General features: G+C 43.8%; 1 protein-coding gene and 1 pseudogene across 1 annotated transcript; one reads left to right on the top strand and one right to left on the bottom strand.

Annotated features, from left to right (window-relative positions):
- Positions 1 to 5,669: 5,669 nt before the first annotated feature.
- LOC138441760 (elongation factor 1-alpha 1 pseudogene) lies at positions 5,670 to 7,274 on the top strand (annotated as a pseudogene).
- Positions 7,275 to 13,450: 6,176 nt separating this feature from the next.
- Positions 13,451 to 19,142, bottom strand: PROP1 (PROP paired-like homeobox 1). Its single transcript, XM_069591873.1, has 2 exons — positions 15,555 to 19,142; positions 13,451 to 14,600 (listed from the first exon to the last, which is right to left on the bottom strand). Exons 1-2 carry the CDS (start codon positions 15,837 to 15,839, stop codon positions 14,262 to 14,264), a joined length of 624 nt encoding a protein of 207 aa, XP_069447974.1. The 5' UTR covers positions 15,840 to 19,142; the 3' UTR covers positions 13,451 to 14,261.
- Positions 19,143 to 19,353: the final 211 nt, after the last annotated feature.

Here is a 19,353-nt window from a genome sequence, read left to right as displayed (position 1 = left end):
ATTAGGAATGAGGCACTCTGTGCTCTGGAAAAACTGCCTGAAGAGGACTTCAGATAGTTAGACACTTTCAGGAGATTTTTATGAGCCTTGATTCTTGCATCGTCTCATACCCAGAGAAACACTAACATTATTGACAGGGGCAGTTGCTTTGGCTATTAAGGAAAAATTAAAGTTAAAGTCAAAATAGATTAGCTATGAAAATAAGTAGGTGACACTATGGTGTGATTTCAGACAAGTCCTTGTATTGTTAAGAACTTGAGTTTTCTGAGCTGTGTCAGACTTAAGATGCCATCAGACATTCTAAAAACAAAAATGCCATCAGCAGGTGACTACAGCCTTATTTTTTAAAGGTCTTTTCTTATAACTCTTATATATTGTGACAATGAAATTGCTCTGGATCATATGTGGGGGGAAAAATGCATAATGACCAATAGCCACATTAAGGGTTAAGACCTACTTAGACAAACCTAGATAACTGGCTACCTGGCTACAAGTCTCCTCTTAAAATTAAGATTCAGGCTTAAATCTTAGGCTTAACTTTTTCTGTTTTGTCTATTAATGTTCAGGTTGCCATTCCTTCAATTACTTCTGAGTCCATTCCTTTGGAGAGGATGACCCAAGCACTGACCCTGCCTGGACCACAATCAAAACTGTCACCAAACATAACTTGGTTCTTATTCTCTCTTTGACCCCTAGTTACAACAACTCTTTTACTGATTTATAACCTCTGGTTTTTTTTTTTTTTAATATCTGTTAAGTTTTATCTCCCTCAGATGACAACAGATTTACATGAAGATAATTATGATGCAGAAAGAAAACCCATGCCCCAAAAAGATTACAGCTATTCCTCTGAACAGATCCTGCAGGAATAACCACAAAAGTCATCCTGGGGCCCCTTAATAAAACAGGGTGAAAGCTCTGTGACCCTAACTAAGTAGGGTCTATGAGCAGAAGACTGTCCATCTGTCCTTCATAACCTCAATTAAGATTTCTTGGGGTTCATGTCTCTCAAGGAATACTTGAAGTAGGAGATAGATGGGCCACTGGGCTAAACAGCTGGTGATTATCAAACAAAGCAAAACTGAAGTTTTGTCCTCAGCCAGATAAGAACAACACCTAGTTCCCTTCCTCCATTGATATGGAGGAAATACACTGACAGGGGGGAATTTGTTGCAGTGAAAATGGAAAAAGAGGAATGAGTTTTTCCCTTTCCTGAGAACAAAGAAGATAAAGAGAACAGTAAGCAGGCCTGAACATTTCTAGTTTTTTACTTGTGTGTGTGTGTTAGTAGCTCAGTCGTGCCGACTCTTTGCAACCCCATGGACTGCAATCCACCAGGTTCCTCTGTCCATGAGATTTTTACGTACCTACTCCTAAATCTGAAAGTCTGTAACTAAGCTTGCTTTTCTGCCCCTTAACTCTGCAGGAGCTACAATTCACATTTTTCCCTTTAACTCTATGCTAAATACATTCCCTATCTGGTGTTTACCTTTACAACACCCTTCCCCTTGTAGTTCCATATCAGAAAGAAGGCCTCAAAGCTACCAAATGGCCACACTCAATTACTCGGTTACTGACGCCAGTTTATGACCATATTTGAAGCAATGTAAGAGGAAGAAATCAAGATCCTATCACCTTTATTCCCCATCACAGACTCCTGACTGCAAGCTCTTGCCTTATATAAGCCCTTAGACTCCTCATGAAGGCGGGGGTGAGGGCCAAGGTTCCTGAGGCAAGAGCCTACTGTGTTCCCCTCTCTGCCAGCTGAGAATTAAAGCCACTTTTCTGTGTCCTCCAAACTTTGTCTCCATATTTCTCCATTTGGCTTCGGTAGGCAGAAAAGGCCAAGATTTTGGCCAGCAACAATTTCTGAAGAAGGAATTTGGAAAATCCTGAAGCTAACTGACAAAATTCAAAAGAGAGAGAGTCTTGGAGCTGCTCTTGTTACTGGGACTTTCGGTTCAGCTTTTGTTTCTAGTGTAGAAAAGAGTGAGCATTTTAATTACAGGAGAATTTGAGGGAAAAAATACAAACCTGACAAATAGCAGGAGGATTTGGCTAGGAGGAGTCCCTGTGGGGAAAATCCACCCAGTACAGTCTCAGAGCCTGGCACTGGGACCCCTACTCTGGACCCAGTGCTTTGAGGGCCCTCTTTGGTCCTCATCCAACTGTCCCCATCTCTACCAGTTGAGAAGCTCTTGGGGTCCATGATGCTTGCCACCTTGAGCCCTGGCTCCTTCTCCCTTAGATTTCATACCTAGGTCCCCTGTACCATGATTCCCTACCCAAATGGCACTGATCTTGCTTCCTGGGTCTGTAAGACCTATTTCTAGATGTTATCCTCTGAAGTGCAGCTGAGCCAAATGAGGGAGACATTGAATCAAAGAGGACGCTGTTTGCGCTGGTGGATGGTGGCGATTGCACCTAGATATGCAGTCTGGGAATTTGAGTGAACTGGAGAAGTCTCTCACACAGGAGAAACTAGTGTCAAGGTAGAGACAGCACAAGCTGGAATCAAGATTGCTGGGAGAAATATCAATAACCTCCGATATGCAGATGACACCACTCTTATGGCAGAAAGCAAAGAGGAACTAGAGAGACTCTTGATGAAGGTGAAAGAGGAGAGTGAAAAAGCTGGCTTGAAACTCAACATTCAGAAAATGAAGATCATAGCATCCAGTCCCATCATTTCAAGACAAATAGATGAGGAAAGAATGGCGACAGTAACAGAGTCTATTTTCTTGGGCCCCCAAATCACTGTGGATGGTGACTGTGTTATTGACTCCAGGCTCACTCTACTCACAGCAAGACAGGCCAATGAATCCAAGAGATGAGTTGTTGAGGCAAGGAAAATGACTTTAATCAGGAAGCTAGCAGACTGAGAAGATGGCAGGTTAGTGCCTCAAAATAACCATCTTATTGGGATCTGGATGCCAGATTCTTTTATGCCAGAGAGAAAGAAGCAATGAGTAACTAAAGTCAAAAGGCAGAATAAAGAGGGAGAGGCAAAGGGGAGGTAAAGTAAAAGGGTCTTCAGTCTTCCAAAACATCTCTAAGAGAATGGCCAGCCTTTGGAAGGGGTATGTGAATCTCTCCTGTTCACAGGTGGGCAGGGACAAACTGTCTCTCCATGAGCTGAACAAAGGCATTTTACTTTACAGTCAAGCAGAGAGGTAGAGTCCTCCAGTCACTGAGTATGATTATAATAACAAGAGCAATGAAAAGCAAGTCAAAGGAACAGTTTCCAACATAGAGTCAGAACTGGCTTCCTCCTTGCAACAATTTTAGCCATGAAATTGAAAGAAGCTTGCTCCTTGGAAGAAAAGCAATGACATTAAACCTAGTTGGTCATTAAACCTAGACAGTGTATTAAAAAGCAGAGACATTAATTTGCTGACAAAGGTCCATTTAGCCAAAGCTATGGTTTCTCCAATAGTCATGTACAGATGTGAGAGCTGGACAATATAAAAGGCTGAGTGTCAAAGAATTGATGCCTTCAAATTGTGGTGCTAGAGAAGACTCTTGAGTGTCCCTTGGACTGCAAGGAGATCAAACCCGTCAATCCTAAAGGAAATCAATCCTGAATATTCATTGGAAGGACTGATTCTGAAGCTGAAGCTCTAATACTTTGCCCATCTGATAAAAGCTGACTCACTGGAAAAGACCTTGATGCTGGGAAAGACCGAAGGCAGAAGAAGAAGGGGATGACAGAGGATGAGATGGTTGGATGGCATCACTAACTCAATAGACATGTTTGAACAAACTCCGGGAGATGGTGAAGGACAGGGAAGTCTGGCATGCTTCAATCCATGGGGCGGCAAAGAGTCAGACATGACTGAGTAACTGAACAAGAAAAGAGACATCAGACTAAACAACAAGAGACGCCAGGCAGGCAGTGGACGGGGTCTTCCCATGTTGTCTTCCCAATTTTGGGAGCCAGAACCCCCAGGTCTGGAGGAAAAACTGAAGATGTGCAGGGAGGGACTCCTCTCAAGACCCTTAAGTCTACAAGCTCAGAACCTGGAGACCTGGTCCTGCAACCTGAAGGCATCGGGTATTGTTTGCACTGGGCAGACAGCCAAGCTAGATCTTGGGACCAAGAAGTGTCTGGAGCACTTAGAAACACATTGCTTGAGCTCTCCCAGAGAGCTGAGGCTGGTAGAGCTAGAAGTAGCCTAAGACTCAAGTCCCCAGGTGTCTGGGAGGGGGGCCTCCTGCAAGATCCAGCCGACCTGGATAATTTCTCACATAAGCTGAATGTTTTAACGCCTCTGCTTTCTTAGACCCGGTTGTTTTACTGCATCACCATGCTCGCCCCACACGTTCCCAGTCCAGACCAGAAGGCTCTCTGGGACTGCACTTCCCAGCCCTCTTAGAGCATCCCATGAGCTCCATGGTCCAGTCCAGCAGTCTTCAGTAGTGAACTGAATGCCCTAATTGGTTTCATCACCAGGAGCCCTGAGCTCTGCTTCGCTACCCCAGAGCTCCTACCCTCTGCCTCTATGCTGTGTGCTAAGAGGCTTTAGTCATGTCCAGCTCTTTGCAACCAGATTGACTATACCTTGCCAGGCTCCTCTGTCCATGGGATTCTCCAGGCAAGAGTACTGGAGTGGGTTTCCATGCTCTCCTCCAGGGGATATTCCCTACCCAGGGACAGAACCCAAGTCTCTTATGTCTCCTGCATTGGCAGGTGGGTTTTTTTTGTGGGTTTTTTTTTTTGGTTTTTTTATTTTTTTATTTTTATCACTAGCGCCAGCTGGGAAGCCTATTCCAGGCTCATGTCATTTGGCTTTCAGAACTCAGATTTGAAGCCTGCTAGGAATGAATCTTCCTGAAAAGCCAGAAATTTAGACTTCCCAATGAAAAGACAAATTCGTGACATCTTTACCCTCACCTGGCTACTTTTCCTCTTTGGTTGATGGGGATGAGGGAGGGGATGTTGCTGCTTAAAAAACAGTTTTTGTTCCTTTTCTTTTCTATTTTTTTTTTAACCCTAACTGGGGCAAAGATTGCAATCTTCTGCCAGGAAGATTCCAGTCTTCCCAGGAAGGGAGGACAGAGGAATCCAAAGAGTTGAGGTATGCCTTGTCTTGCCTCCTGGGCTTTCTAAGACCAGCAGGGACACTGAGATGCCTTGTTAACCTAGCCAGCCTCAGCCCCTCAGTTCAGTCTCTGTACTCAGAGAGGCTGATGGTGGAGGGGGTCAGTGATGCAGAAATACCCTCTGCCTTCCTTCCCTGGCTCCTCTTCTCTCCCTTGTAGTGGGTTTGTGGTTGGGGCAGCAGGTGGGAGGCTGAGAGGCCTGGGGAAGGAAGGAGTGAAAAGCAGAGAACTTGACCATCAGTCTGCCAGCTCACCCTGTCCCCTGAAAAAATATAAGGGGCCTAAAAGTTGAGAGGTTTATTCAGTGGGAATCCTGAGGACTTCAAGCCCAAGACACAGCAACTCAGGTGACCTGGAGAGAACTGTTTCTCCAGGTGGGGGGTGGGTGGGGGCAGGTATGGTGAAGATTCAAACAAGGGGCAGGTAATCTGAATATTAAAAGATTAATTAAGAAAAACTATAACCGGGAAGGGTTTTGAATTCATCCTGGATTTGCTTCTGTGACTTTATCCCTTATCTTGTCACTTTTGTTATTATAGGCATACAAAATGGCCTGCCTCAGTGAGATAGCCTAACCCTGCCTACCTGGGGTTTCTGAGGTGACTCTGTGGTAAAGAATCCACCTACCAGCTTTTTCACAATGGGTTTGCCGTCAGGACACAGGTGTTGTGAAAACCACCATTAAACCTAAGAGAAAATGGGAAAGGAAAAGACCCACATCAATATCATTGTCATTGGACAAGTAGATTCAGGGAAGTCTACCACAACTGGCTATCTGATCTACAAATGTGGCTGGATCGACAAGAGAACAACTGAAACATTCGAGAAGGAGGCTGCCGAGATAGGAGATGGTTCTTCAAGTATGCCTGGGTCTTGGAGAAACTGAAAGCTGAACGTGAGCGTGGTATCACCCCTGATATCTCCCTGTGGAAATTTGAGACCAGCAAGTACTGTGTTACCATCTTTGATGCCCCAGGACACAGAGACTTATCAAAAACATGATCACAGGCACGTCCCAGGCTGACGGTGCTCTCCTGATTGTTGCTGCTGGTGTTGGTGAATTTGAAGCCAGTATCTCTAAGAATGGGCAGACCCATGAGCATACCCTTCTGGCTTATACTCTGGGTGTGAAACAACTAATTGTTGGAGTTAACAAAATGGATTTCATGGAGCCACCCTACAGCCAGAAGAGATATGAGGAAATTGTTAAGGAAGTCAGCACCTACAAAATTGGCAACTCTGATACAGTAACATTTGTGCCAATTTCTGGCTGGAATGGTGATAACATGCTGGAGCCAAGTGCTAACATGCCATGGTTCAAGGGATGGAAATTCACCCATAAGGACAACAATGCCAGCGGAACCACCCTGCCTGAAGCTCTGTATTGCATCCTGCCACCAACTCACCCAACTGACAAACCCTTGCATTTGCCTCTCCAGGATGTCTATAAAATTGGCGGTATTGGTACTGTCCCTGTGGGTCGTGTGGAGACTGGTGTTCTCAGACTTGCCATGGTGGTCACCTATGCTCCAGTCAGTGTAACAACTGAAGTGAAGTCTGTAGAAATGCACCATGAAGCACTGAGAGAAGCCCTTCCTGGGGACAATGTGGGCTTCAATGTCAAGAATGTGTCTGTCAAAGATGTTCGTCATGACAATGTGGCTGGTGACAGCAAAAAGGACTCACCAGTGGAAGCAGCTAGCTTCACAGCTCAGATGATTATTTTGAACCATCCAGGCCAAATCACTGCTGGATTGTCACACAGCTCATATTGCTTGCAAGTTTGCTGAGCTAAAGGAGAAGATTGACCATTGTTCTGGGAAAAAGCTGGAAGATGGTCCTAAATTCTTGAAATCTGGTATTGCTGCCATTGTTGATATGGTTCCTGGAAAACCCATGTGTGTCAAGACCTTCTCTAACTATCCTCTCAAGGGCCATTTTGCTGTGTGTGACATGAGAGATGGTCGCTGTGGGTGTCATCAAAGCAGTGGACAAGAAGGCAGCTGGAGCTGGCAAAGTCACCAAGTCTGCCCAGAAAGCTCAGAAGGTTAAATGAGTATTATCCCCAACACCTACCACCCCAGTCTTCATCAGTGGTGGAAGAACAGTCTCAGAACTGTTTGTCTCAATTGGCCATTTAAGTTTAATAGTAAAAGACTGGTTAATTATAACAATGCATCTTCCTCAGAAGGAAGGAGAATGTTTTGTGGACCATGTTTTGTGTATGGCAGTTTAAGTTATCAGTTTTTAAAATCAGTACTTTCTAAAGAAAACAACTTGACCAAAAATCTCACAGAATTTGAGACCCATTAAAAAAGTTTAATGAGGAAAAAAAAAATCCACCTACCAATGCAGGGGACACAGGAGATGTGCATTCAGTCCCTGGATTGGGAAGATCCCCTGGAAAAGGAAATGGCAACCCACTCCAGTATTCTTTCCTGGAAAATCCCATGGACAAAGGAGCCTGGAAGACTGCAGTCCATGGGGTCTCAAAGAGTCAGAGGCGACTGAGCATGCCTGTTCAACTCAGCCCACCAGTGACCGAGGCGAAACTAACACATCCCCCTGCCTGAGGCTTGCAGCTCTAGAAGATACTTGCAAGAATTGAATGGTCTTTTTACTTTGTTTCCTCACCTCCCCCATCTCTGATCCATAAAAGAATCTGGCATCCAAGCCCCAACAAGATGAGTTTTTTGAGTCACTAGCCTGCCATCTTCTCAATCAACCAGTTTTCAGAATAAAGTGCCTTCTTTATCTCAACACCTTATCCCTCAGATTTATTGGTATATCCTGGTGCTGGGAGCCAGCACGAGGAGTCTCGCCTGTGGCAAAGGTCATGAGGTTAAGGGGCCCGACAGGCAAAGGCGAGTCGGGCCTTAAGGGAGCCTCGCTGGATCTGCTCGTGCATCTGCCCCAAAAACCAGAGTCTGCCTGCCTTACTGCATTATGCCTTTCATCTATATTTCTGACATTATAGGGGGCACTGTCCCCCGCCACCTTTCTCTGGAAAATTAGAGTTCCAGTTAATAGTTTCCTGCATATAAAAGGAGTGTCTCAGCCCAAACCTCTCTGCTGGCAGACTAGCTTGTGTGACAGGATTACCCACACTCTTGCTACTACATACATGATTGTTTACAACCTCTCAACCATAAACCGCACAGAGAGTTTGGAATATTTTGAAAGTCTTAGTTAGTATAGGATTTTTCTAAAGATAAAAGTCATGTTGGTGAAGGGTTTCATTGCTGAGTTAATGAATGATTGCTGCCAGGCCTCTATATCCTTAGGCACCTGGGAGTATGTTAATTGATGTAATTGGAATGTAGAAAAAGAAATATAGTAGTTGTGATGTTAACAATACTAGACTTTTGAGTTAATGAATTTTCTTTTTGTTATAGATCACTGTACTCCTCTTTCTTTGTTATAAATCATTGTGTCCTTGCTATGTAAAAATGTAGCTTTATCACTATCTTAAGACTAAATAGATCTTAAGGAGAAATAAGTTTTCTGATCATTTAACTTTTATCAATAGAAAGAAAGGTGGGGCCATAAAATGTTAATTGGTCTCCAGACCAGAAGATATTGTGAACAAATATAAGACCCTTGTAAGAACAAAGATATGCTGATAAGGGTTGGAGCAGCTGACCCTGCGTCACTCTGTTTCTTATATTTATCTCTATGTACAACTAAAAGTATAAAAGTGGACCTGGAAAATAAAGAAACGGACCAGTTCCTAGAAAGACTGGTTTCCCCCATGTGGTCTTTTCTCGTTCTCTTCTTTTCTGGCTGAATTCCCATCTGGAGCGTGGAGGCTTGCCACGTCTACTTACTTGCCCTGGCTTCTAAGACCCGCGCTAGAGGGAGCCCAAGGCGGGGCACCCTTCTCTATTCAAGCGGGCGCCAGTGGCCTACGTAGGTGGTGCAAACTCCTTGTCTTGGAGTTTTATTGGTTTTCCACGTAAACCAAGTAATCAGCCTCTTTTTCTCCACTAATTTTCCTACTACACTATTCTTTGCTAATCTCTCTTTATATCTGTAATTAAATAAGTTATTTCCTAGGATGCCGACTCCGTCCCCACTTCGAATTACCCTGGGTCCACTGGGGCTGGACCCTGGACCCTGGCATCCTGGGGCAAGCAGAGCAAACTTGGGCTCATCAACAAAACCAGATCTCTCGTGTTAAGGGATTTAGCACTCTGATGCTGAAGCTGAAGCTCTAATACTTTGGCCACATGATGTGAAGAGCCAACTCATTAGGAAAGACCCTGATGCTGAGAAAGATTGAGGGCAGAAGGATAAGGGGATGACAGAGGACGAGATGTTTGGATGGCATCACCAATTCAATGGACATGAGTTTGAGTAAGCTCTGAGAGATGATGAAGGACAGGGAAGCCTGGTGTCCTGCAGTCACAAAGAGTTGAATACAACTAAGCGACTGAACAATGTATGGGAAGATACAAGTGTCCAGGCTTACTGAAATCATTTCTTTCATATGTATCTCAGATATCTGGAACCAAATGCTTCTTTTGATTGTTTGCATCCTTAATTCCTCATTAACCATAAGGGGTAATGGATGTGGCAGTTGGCTGCCTCCTGTGCTTTCTCACATCCTACCCCAGGTCCTCAGCCCTGGCTGATGGCTGCCAGATAGCTGGTATTGTTTCACTTGGGCTCAGAAGTTTACATTTGGAAGGCTGGAATCCCTGATGGCTGTGGCATGGCTTGTTTATTGGTATAGCAGAAAATATTTTATTTCACAAAAATATTTCATTTCACAACCAGCAGGAGACAAAAGGTGAGGGGGACCCCAGGTACATGCCAATGCTTGTATGATCCTGGAAAGCTACTGAGAGAACCAACTCTGGAGTATAGAACCAAGAATAGATTTTAAAACCTTCAGTTCATTTCAGTTGCTCAGTCATGTCTGATGCTGTGACCCCATGGACTGCAGCACACCTGACTTCCCTGTCCATCATCAATTCCTGGAGCTTGCTCAAAGTCGTGTCCATCAAGTCAGTGATGCCATCCAACTATCTCATCCTCTGTCGGCCCCTTAACCTCCCACCTTCAATTTTTCCCAGCATCAGGGTCTTTTCCAATGAGTCAGTTCTTTGCATCAGGTGGCCAAGTATTGGAGTTTCAGCTTCAGCATCAATCCTTCCAATGAATATTCAGGACTGATTTCCTTTAGGATGGACTGGTTGGATTTCCAAGGGACTCACAAGAGTTCTCCAACACCACAGTTCAAAAGCATCAATTCTTTGGCGCTCAGCTTTCTTTATAGCCTAACTCTCACATTCATACATGACCACTGGAAAAACCATAGCTTTGACTAGATGGACTTTTGTCAGTAAAGTAAGGTCTCTGCTTTTTGGTATGCTGTCATAGCTCTTCTTCCAAGGAGCAAGTGTCTTTTAATTTCATGGCTACAGCCACCAACTGCAGTGATTTTGGAGTCCAAGAAAATAAAGTCTGTCACTGTTTCCATTGTTTCCCCATTTATTTTCCATGAAGTAATGGGACCAGGTGCCATGATCTTAGTTTTCTGAATGCTGTCTTATAGATATGTACATAAATCCCATCCCGTAGAGTGTCAGTTGACTTCCCTCCTCAACCAGGAGACAATTTACCTCCATTTACACATTGATTTCACTATTTCTTATCTATAAATATGTTTGCTCTTTGTCCTATGAATTGGCTTTGACATCTTTATCATTCTTTGCCTTATTAGCAATGAGTTAAATAAAATTTTCATATCTGTGAGAGTCATGATTTTACCTTTTTCTGAGAATTATCTTTTAATGAGACAACTGCAGTAATGTTTGTGGTGGTAAAACGAAACAAAGTATCAAATCAACTGTGAGTCTCAAATGACAGGTGAATGGTTAAGTGGCTCATAAAACTGCCAGTTAATGGAATGAAAACAGTAAACTATGTGATCCACTTGAAAGATGTTTTTATATCTATATCCACTTATGGTAGGATCTCATTTTTATTTTTAAAAAGGAAAAAATTAGTGTGTGTATATCTATATATTTTTCTATGAGTAAATTAAGTTGTGGACAGATACACACTACTAATGTTGTTTATCTCATGTTGAGTTGAGTTTGCTTAACATGAGGTTTTGTGAATAATCCAGTTAATATATATAAATAGATATTAAAGGTAATATATATTCATATATATAATATATATGTCTTATATATATATAAATCTTTTGAGTTGACTGTTACAACCAGCATACTTAACTTTTGTAAGTTATAAAACTCCTATTAAAATTTTTTTATGGTATATGAAATCTAGAAAAATGGTACTGATGAAACTATTTGCAGGGCAAGAATAGAGACTCAGACATAGAGAACAGACTTATGGACACAGATGGGAAAGAGAGTGGGACAAATTGAGAGACTAGCTTTGAAATATATAAATTACCATATGTAAAATAGATAGGTGATGGGAAGTTGCTGTATAACACAGGGAAATCAATCTGGTGTCTGTGACAAACTAGAGGGGTGTGGTGGGATAGGAGGTGGGAGGGAGGTTTAAGAGGGAAGGAACATATGTATACCTATGGCTGGTTCATGTTGATGTCTGGCAGAGCCCAACACAACATTTTAAAGCAATTATCCTCCAGTTAAAAATAAATAAGTAAATAGAAAGATTTGTTTTATTAAAAAAATACCCAGAAGTTTCCTGAGGAACATAAGAAAAGGCTGGGAAAAAATGGCAAGATTCATCTTGTATTTTAATAAGGAAATTTAACATTTTAGAGATATCAATAATCCTTATAATGTTTGATAATTAAGACTCTATGTAACTGATACCAGAACAGAGAAGCTAATTGGTGGAAAAGAATTAGGAGTCTACAACTGTCCCATATGAGAACTTAGTATGTGGAAAAATGTTTTTACAAACCAGTGTTAAACTGTTAAACAAATTATTTTGGAAAAACCAGTTAGCTGATTGAGGGGAAATTAGATGACTATTTTACTGCACAAACTAAAATAAATTTAAGATGATTCAAGGCATAATATTTTGATCCAAATAATGAGGAAAATATGGGTGAAGCCAGGAAAAATAAGGGGAGATCTCTCACCTGTGGTTCCTGAAATACTAATAAAAGATGACTAGATCAATACACAAATATACAAATAACTCAGAGAAGCAATGCAGAAGAGAAAAGAAAAAGTAAATTGTCAATAAACATGAAACTATCTTCAACTTTCACTAGCAATTGATTAATGAAGACTGAAAAAAAAATAACCAGCAAGGAAACATCACTCTCAGGGAACAACTTTTCCAAAATGATCAATGTCAATCATTTTTGATACTGATACTGATATTTTGAGAGGCATGCAAACCAGTATTATCTTTCTGGAAGGCAGTCTGGCCCAAAGGGATAATTACATGGAAATGGAATTGTCCATCACAGAGGTTTTGACATTTTTTATGTACTATCAATACATATAAAAAATTGTAAACAAAATCCCTAGAGGCTTGTTTACTCAGAATTCTTCTATGGACCTACCCATAAGTGAGGTAGGCCTACATTTAAATAAGCTATGAGTAAAATAAGTACCTTATAAGCAACAAGGTATATAAACGACATCACCAACTAGACCACACCACGTTTCTGTTGGGAGAGCTCAGACTAAGGCACTTCACCAGGAATGACCTCTTACGAGCCTCAAGACTCATGGTTTGCGAATGGAAAAGTCTGCCCTTAATCAAATTGTTCCTTCTCTATCAGAAACTGAAACTGAGCCTCTCTAAAACTGAGTTCCTTTTTGTGAGTTTGTGATTAATCTCTCTATTCAAAACTTTATTCACTTTTATTCTGACCTCAGTCCTGTGTCAACCAAACACTAATCAATCAGAATCAGACAACTAAAATTGCTGTTGTCTATAACATTGTCAATGTACTAAAATTGCTGCTGTAGGTATTACTATTAACACACAAACTCAGGTTTGTTTCTCCAGAGTAGGATAAGCTCACATATGCCCCAGGCATGGACCACCTGACTAGAGAATCATAAACTAGAGATAGTCTTATTTCCACAACTATGATTAGCAGATGTCACTGAAATGTCGCAAGATGATGATTAATCTCAACTTATTTGTTCTTCTCCTTTAAAAACACCCCCAACTCAAAGACCAAGTTGCAGTGGATCTGACTTGCCTCCCATTCCCTTGCTTGGAGCCCTGTGATAAACCCTTACTTTGCTGAAAACATTCACTGTCAGAGTTTGGCTTTCTGTGCCACAAGAGCCTTTGCTTAATAACAAAACCACATTCAGTTGACTTAAAAGTTAGGTTGAAAGTAACACTGAAGATTCTTACAGGCTAAGTATGTGTTATATCAGTTATTATTTATTTATTGTTTATTGTTTATAACACATTGAAGAGCTAGTCTTGTATTATCAAATGTGCAAGGCCTGTTGGAAGTGGGAAAGACTGGACCTAAGGGAACCAAGAAGGAGGATTAATTAGAAAATGTGGGCCAGTAAAAGCAAAGTGTCTGCTGGAATAGAAAGGAGAGGAATAAATTCAGGAGCTGTTTTCAGAATGCGTGCATGCTAAGTCCCTTCAGTCATGTCTGACTATTTGCAACCCCATGGACTGTAGCCCACCAGGCTCCTCTATCAGTGGGTTTCTCCAGGCAAGAATACTGAAGTGGGTTGCCATTCCCTTCTCCAGGATTTTCAGACTAGAATGAACAAAAGTTAATGACAGGTTTGGGTGGTGGTGATGGGGAAGGGATGTATAAGTAGACTTATACATCAAATGCCTTACTGAAATCAGCTAGAAACAACAGAGATAAAGGTTCTCAGCTGTGATCTCAATGAGTGAAACCCACAAATTCTATACCCTACAACCATTTCCATTCAGCAGCAGCAACCATTGCTTCCCTCAATTCCACCCTTCCACCAGTCACCTACACTGGTGTTTTTTACCTACATCTTCCAGTAGTTTCACCTCCGTAAATTTACTCAGTCACCTTAGTGAGACTTTCATCATAATCTCCCATTTCTACATTCCAATCTCTGTGCTACCCCTCACCATATTTTTACTTCACCCTTAGAAAGAAAGGAAATCACCCAGTTTTCTCTGTTTTGTGAGGGTCACAGACTGGGAAATTACCTTATCAGTACTTGTTTACTTTAGTTCCAAGACTTTGGTGGCTCAAGGCTGAGGGGAAGCATGGGTGGGGGTGGAGGGCAGGGCAGATGACCAGCAGGGGTTGGGTGCAAGTTGGGGTACCAGTCTTCAGACTGGTAGGGTCGAGCAAAGGAACTACCTGTGGAGGACTGAGATGGAAGAGCATGGTTGTAGGGGTGAGGGAAGCAGGTCATTGGGGGAGGTGGTGTTGGGTAGGGGTACGGACAAGAAGGGGGCTCGGGCAAGAAACCAGAGAAGGTGGCAGGAGACAGGTGGGCCAGTGGCTGGAGCAGTGACCGCTCTTGCTTCCTCTGCTTAGCTCTGCGGTTCTGGAACCAGACCTGAAGAGGGGGGAAGAAGAGCCACATCAGAGCCTCTCTCTCAAATAGGTGGTATTATCACACGCACCCTCTCTCCTTGAAGACTGAAGGTACAGGGCATAAAATCCCCCCACATCCCCAGAGGAGGCAAAGCTCTTGCGAAAGGCATAACTGAGCCAGGCCTAGTGACAAAGTGAGACCACATCATTCCTCCAGCCCATGTCTAAATTTGCCCTGCTTCAATTTTAGGTGAGTAAGAAATGTCAACTTCCAACAGGAAAGAGATAAACATGAGAAAATGACATTTCCCTTCCCCAGAGAGTGGGAAACTTCCCTAGGGTTATTAGAGTTTAAGACTATGGATGAGTTTAATTGTCATAGACCAGGTTGGCTTTAGGGTATAGTTTATTCTAAGAGTAAGATTCCTAAGATATGGTTTCCCTCATGGCTCAGATGGTAAAGGATCTGCCTGTACTGCAGAAGACCTGGGTTCAATCTCTGGGTCAAGAAGATCCCCTGGAGAAGGAAATGGCAACCCACTCCATTATTCTTGCCTGGAGAATTCCGTGGATGGGCTACAGTCCATGGGGTTGCAAAGAGTCAGATACAGCTGAGCAACTAACACACACACACAAGATATGGTTAGAAATAAGGGAGTATCAGGCTGATCGAATTTCAAGGCCATGGTTAGAGACAAGGTTACATATGTATAGGAATAGTTAGGACTGCTGTTCAGGTCACTAGTAAGGTTGGGCGTCAATACTGGGGCTAGCTGTTGGAATTCAAGTTAGATTAGGTTAAACTCAAGTGACATTCCTGGTACAGATGAGGTTACCTTGACTGTTGGATAAGACTGTTCTGGTGAAGGTTTGGGTTAGAGTTATAATGCCCTGAGAATTTATGCCCCAGTAGTTCCCAAGCACCGAATCTGCATTTCTTCCTGGGGGGTGGAGGCGCGGAATTCTGGGCCATCACCTGGATTCTGGCCTCACTGAGGCCTGTGTCCTGAGCAAGACTTTCTCGTGCCCAAATGTCAGGGTACTGGTTCTTCCCAAAAGCTGACTCCAGCTGTTCCAACTGCGCTGGACTGAAGGTGGTGCGGTGACGGCGCCGGGAGTGTGGCCGACCCCTCTGTCCTCCTTGCAGGGAAAGCTTTGGTCTTCCCACTCTTACACCAGAGAGATTCCGGTAGGGCTGAGTGTTCATGTCTGAGGAGGAGAGGGGGGCGGGGAAAGGTTGCTGCCGCAGAGACCCATCCATCCATCCCAGACTACATATGCTGGAATCCCCAGAGTGTTGCTCATACACTCTGCCCCAGCCAGAAATTCTTCAGCTTTCAGAACCAGCTGAATCTAGCTCAGCCTTGGCTCCACTTTGCTTCTGAGTCCCATAACTCAGGCTGCCATCTCCAGATGAGGTCCACACCTCAGACTCGTTTGGGGCATTCACACTCTTTCTGCCTCACTTCTGCACCCATATGCCCACTTCCTATTACATTCCCCCAGATGTGTCCCCATGTAAGGCATGCCCCTCCACAGCCTTCCACCTCTCTGAGCATACATACCACCTTCCTGGATCTTACCCTATGTACCTTATGTTCACTCTGACACCGTAACAAATTGCCCAGGTCTCTAAGACCCCTATTACTTGCTCCCTGCTCTCATGGCTCACATGCAACTTAAAACTTTAGACTGTTCCCATCCTATACCCTTCACTTGGGAAGATGAAACATCCCTCCCTCTTCTGCTCAGATGCACCCTCCCCATGCATGCATTTCATCTTCTCCCCTATCCCACTGCTGGCCCGGCCACCAGGCTGCAGGAACCTGAGCTCGTGGGAAAGGCTTGCCTCTTCTCCCTACAGGCTTACTAAGCCCCCACACTAATTAGTCTGAGAGCCAGTCAGGGAAGAGAGAACAGGAGCAAAAGGAAACACCTGGAAGGCACACACTGAAAAAAACATGTCTGGAGTGAAGATCCCATCCCCATGGGGACCCAGGAGGTGGTCCCCACCTGGTGCTCAGTGTCCACCTCGGCCCCCTACTCTGCTCAGATCCAAAGCTCTGGTCCCTCCAGCTCTCTTCCTCGGAGAAGGCTATGCAGTCGGTGAACTCCGAGGTCAGGAGTGAGGAGACAGATTTCAGCTCTGCCTCTGCCCTCTCAGGGCAGGGCCTCAGTGACCCAACTCTGTAAAGCAGACAAGTTGTACCACCCCGTCCCTTCTAAGGTCCCCTTATTTTTAACATACTAGGATTCTGGGTTTCTGTTTCTCCTCTTCATCTTCCTCATGGCAAACAGTTGCCCCATGGAGCCCACACACCGGCTGCTTCCTCAGGAACACCACCCAAAAGATTCACTCACCCACCGAGGAGGTCACAGTCTCAGCGGCTGGGTAGCCCTCGGGCCACAGGCTGCTGCAAACTTGCTCCTTCGCTTGCTTAGCCTGTTCACTTCTCCCTTCTGTGTCCATGGCTCACAAAAGAGACCAAAGACAGTCCAGTCCCGGGTCCTAAGTCTCTGATTCTGGATCAGTCTTTCTAAGTTTCTGTTCCCCTCTGTGCCTGGTATCTTGACTGTTCTCCCTCTGTTTGTGCCTCTCTCTGAATCTCTGTCCTTAGGTAAATATATGTATAGATACAGATAGATATCTCTGCCTTTCTCCCTCTCTCCTTTTTTCTAACTTTGGTCTCTAATTTTCCATTCCCTTGCTTAAGTATGCTCTCCTTCTGTCTGTCTTGCCCTCACTCTTTTTCCTCTGTTTTAGTCTCCATTTTTCTCTCCCTACTCCTTCTCTCTGGGATGCCGTTCTCTCCCGTTGCTCTCAGCTGCCTACTTTCCCAGCTTGCAATCCCACACTACCTTTTTTCTCCCTGAGCCTTGGAGGAGTGACCTCCTCCTCACCCCTGTGGGCCCATCCAATCACTGCCTGGTCACCAGAGCCCCCATCATCAAGGGAGGATCACAAGCCGGATGAGAGAAGGTGCTCTGTTGGAGGGTCCAGGGACTGGGGCCAAGAGCTCATATTCCCAGAAGGCCAAATTCTTTTGTCCTTTTAAATCCCCTCCTGGGAGCAGACAGGGGAAGGAGGAGAAAATGCATTCTGCCTGAGACCCCTCCTCAGAACCCCATCATGAGAAGGGAGAGGAGGTACAAATGGGGGCCAGGAGTAGGGCCTGCCTGGTATCTCATTATACAGGTGATTCCTAAAGACTTCTTTCTAGGAAACTAAAAAGCTAAAAGACACAAGTACATTCTGATCCCTCCGAGATATGTTGATTCTCAGAATACTCTGGACACCCCTTCAGAACAACATAAAGCATAGGATGAGTCTTCTGGCAAACCATCAGTTCAGTTCAGTTCAGTTGCTCAGTCGTGTCCGACTCTTTGCGACCCCATGAATTGCAGCACGCCAGGCCTCCCTGTCCATCACCAACTCCCGGAGTTCACTCAGACTCACGTCCATCAAGTCAGTGATGCCATTCAGCCATCTCATCCTCTGTCGTCCCCTTCTTCTCCTGCCCCAAATCCATCCCAGCATCAAAGACCATTGTTCTCAAATATTCTCTGCTTTCCTTTCCCAAATGTCACCTCCTTATTCACCCAGAACCCCCCAGGACTCCCTGAACTTCCAAGGTTGTGCAGAACTTAAGAGTACCCTGACCCTGAAGAACATCTGAATTCCAGGTACATCCTGATTCTCCCAGACCCCAAAACTCTGCAGAAGACTGACATGTGATTCTTCAAGGAAACCTTGACACACCCAGCCTCCCTGAGCAGTCAGGACACCCTGACACCTACAATAGTCTGCTTCTTGAGATTACTTAGCTCCAGGAAATACATTCTGACATCCCTAGGACATTCTGACCCTTTAAAGACAACCCAGTATCCTAGGACTCTAGGGTCCTCTAGGACACACTGAAACGTAGAACATTTCACCTCTACTAGGAGATAATCCCTGTCACCCGCAATGAAGTTTTGAAATCTCAATATAGACTGAATCCATGAGAATACCTTATTAGTCTTGGAACACACTGTACCCATAGGATCCCCAAGGTCATGCTAATCCTTCAAGCATATCTTTAAAAATAAAATTCAATTCAGAAAACATGGTAATCTTTTAGGATTCTTAAGATTACAATATGATCCATGGATCAGAATAATAAGCAACACATGAAAGCTTGTTAGAAATGCAAATTTGGGAACCCCACTTGAGTCCTACTGAATCAGAATCTTCACTGTAACAAGATCCCCAGGAGAACTGACTGTACACTTGTCTTCATTAGCTCTGGCTGCCATAACAAAACACCAAAGGATGGGTGGTTAAAACAATAGATTTCCATTTCTCACATTTCCAGAGTCTGAGAAATCCAAGACTAAGTTGCTAGCTGATTCAGGTCTTGAGAGCCCTTTTCCTGGATTGCAGACAGCCAACTTCTGTACCTTCACAAGATGGAAAACTCAGTCCTGGTCTCTATTCTTCTTCTTATAAAGATACTAATCTGATCTTGTGGTCTCACCCTCATGATCTCTCTCAACGCTGATCACCTCCCATAGGCTCACCTCCAAATATCATTGCATCATATTGGGTTTAGGGCTTTAATATATGAGCTGATTGCTGGGAGAAATATCAATAACCTTAGATATGCAGATGATACCACCTTTATGGCAGAAAGTGAAGAACAACTAAAGAGCCTCTTGATGAAAGTGAAAGAGGAGAGTGAAAATGTTGACTTAAAACTCAACATTCAGAAAACTAAGATCATGGCATCTGGTCC

Source organism: Ovis canadensis, chromosome 5 (genome assembly GCF_042477335.2).
Source record: "Ovis canadensis isolate MfBH-ARS-UI-01 breed Bighorn chromosome 5, ARS-UI_OviCan_v2, whole genome shotgun sequence".
In the NCBI taxonomy this organism is placed as follows: domain Eukaryota; kingdom Metazoa; phylum Chordata; class Mammalia; order Artiodactyla; family Bovidae; genus Ovis; species Ovis canadensis.
The sequence above is the reverse complement of the archived record's forward strand: the minus strand, read 5'-3'. Positions and strand labels throughout refer to the sequence as shown.

Excerpts from the sequence above, each read along its gene's own strand:
- PROP1 (XM_069591873.1), bottom strand. The coding sequence starts at position 15,839 with ATGGATGGGTCTCTGCGGCAGCAACCTTTCCCCGCCCCCCTCTCCTCC. Across the intron at positions 14,601-15,554 it reads TCAGTGAGGCCAGAATCCAG|GTCTGGTTCCAGAACCGCAG; the intron begins GTGATGGCCCAG and ends CCCCCTCTTCAG.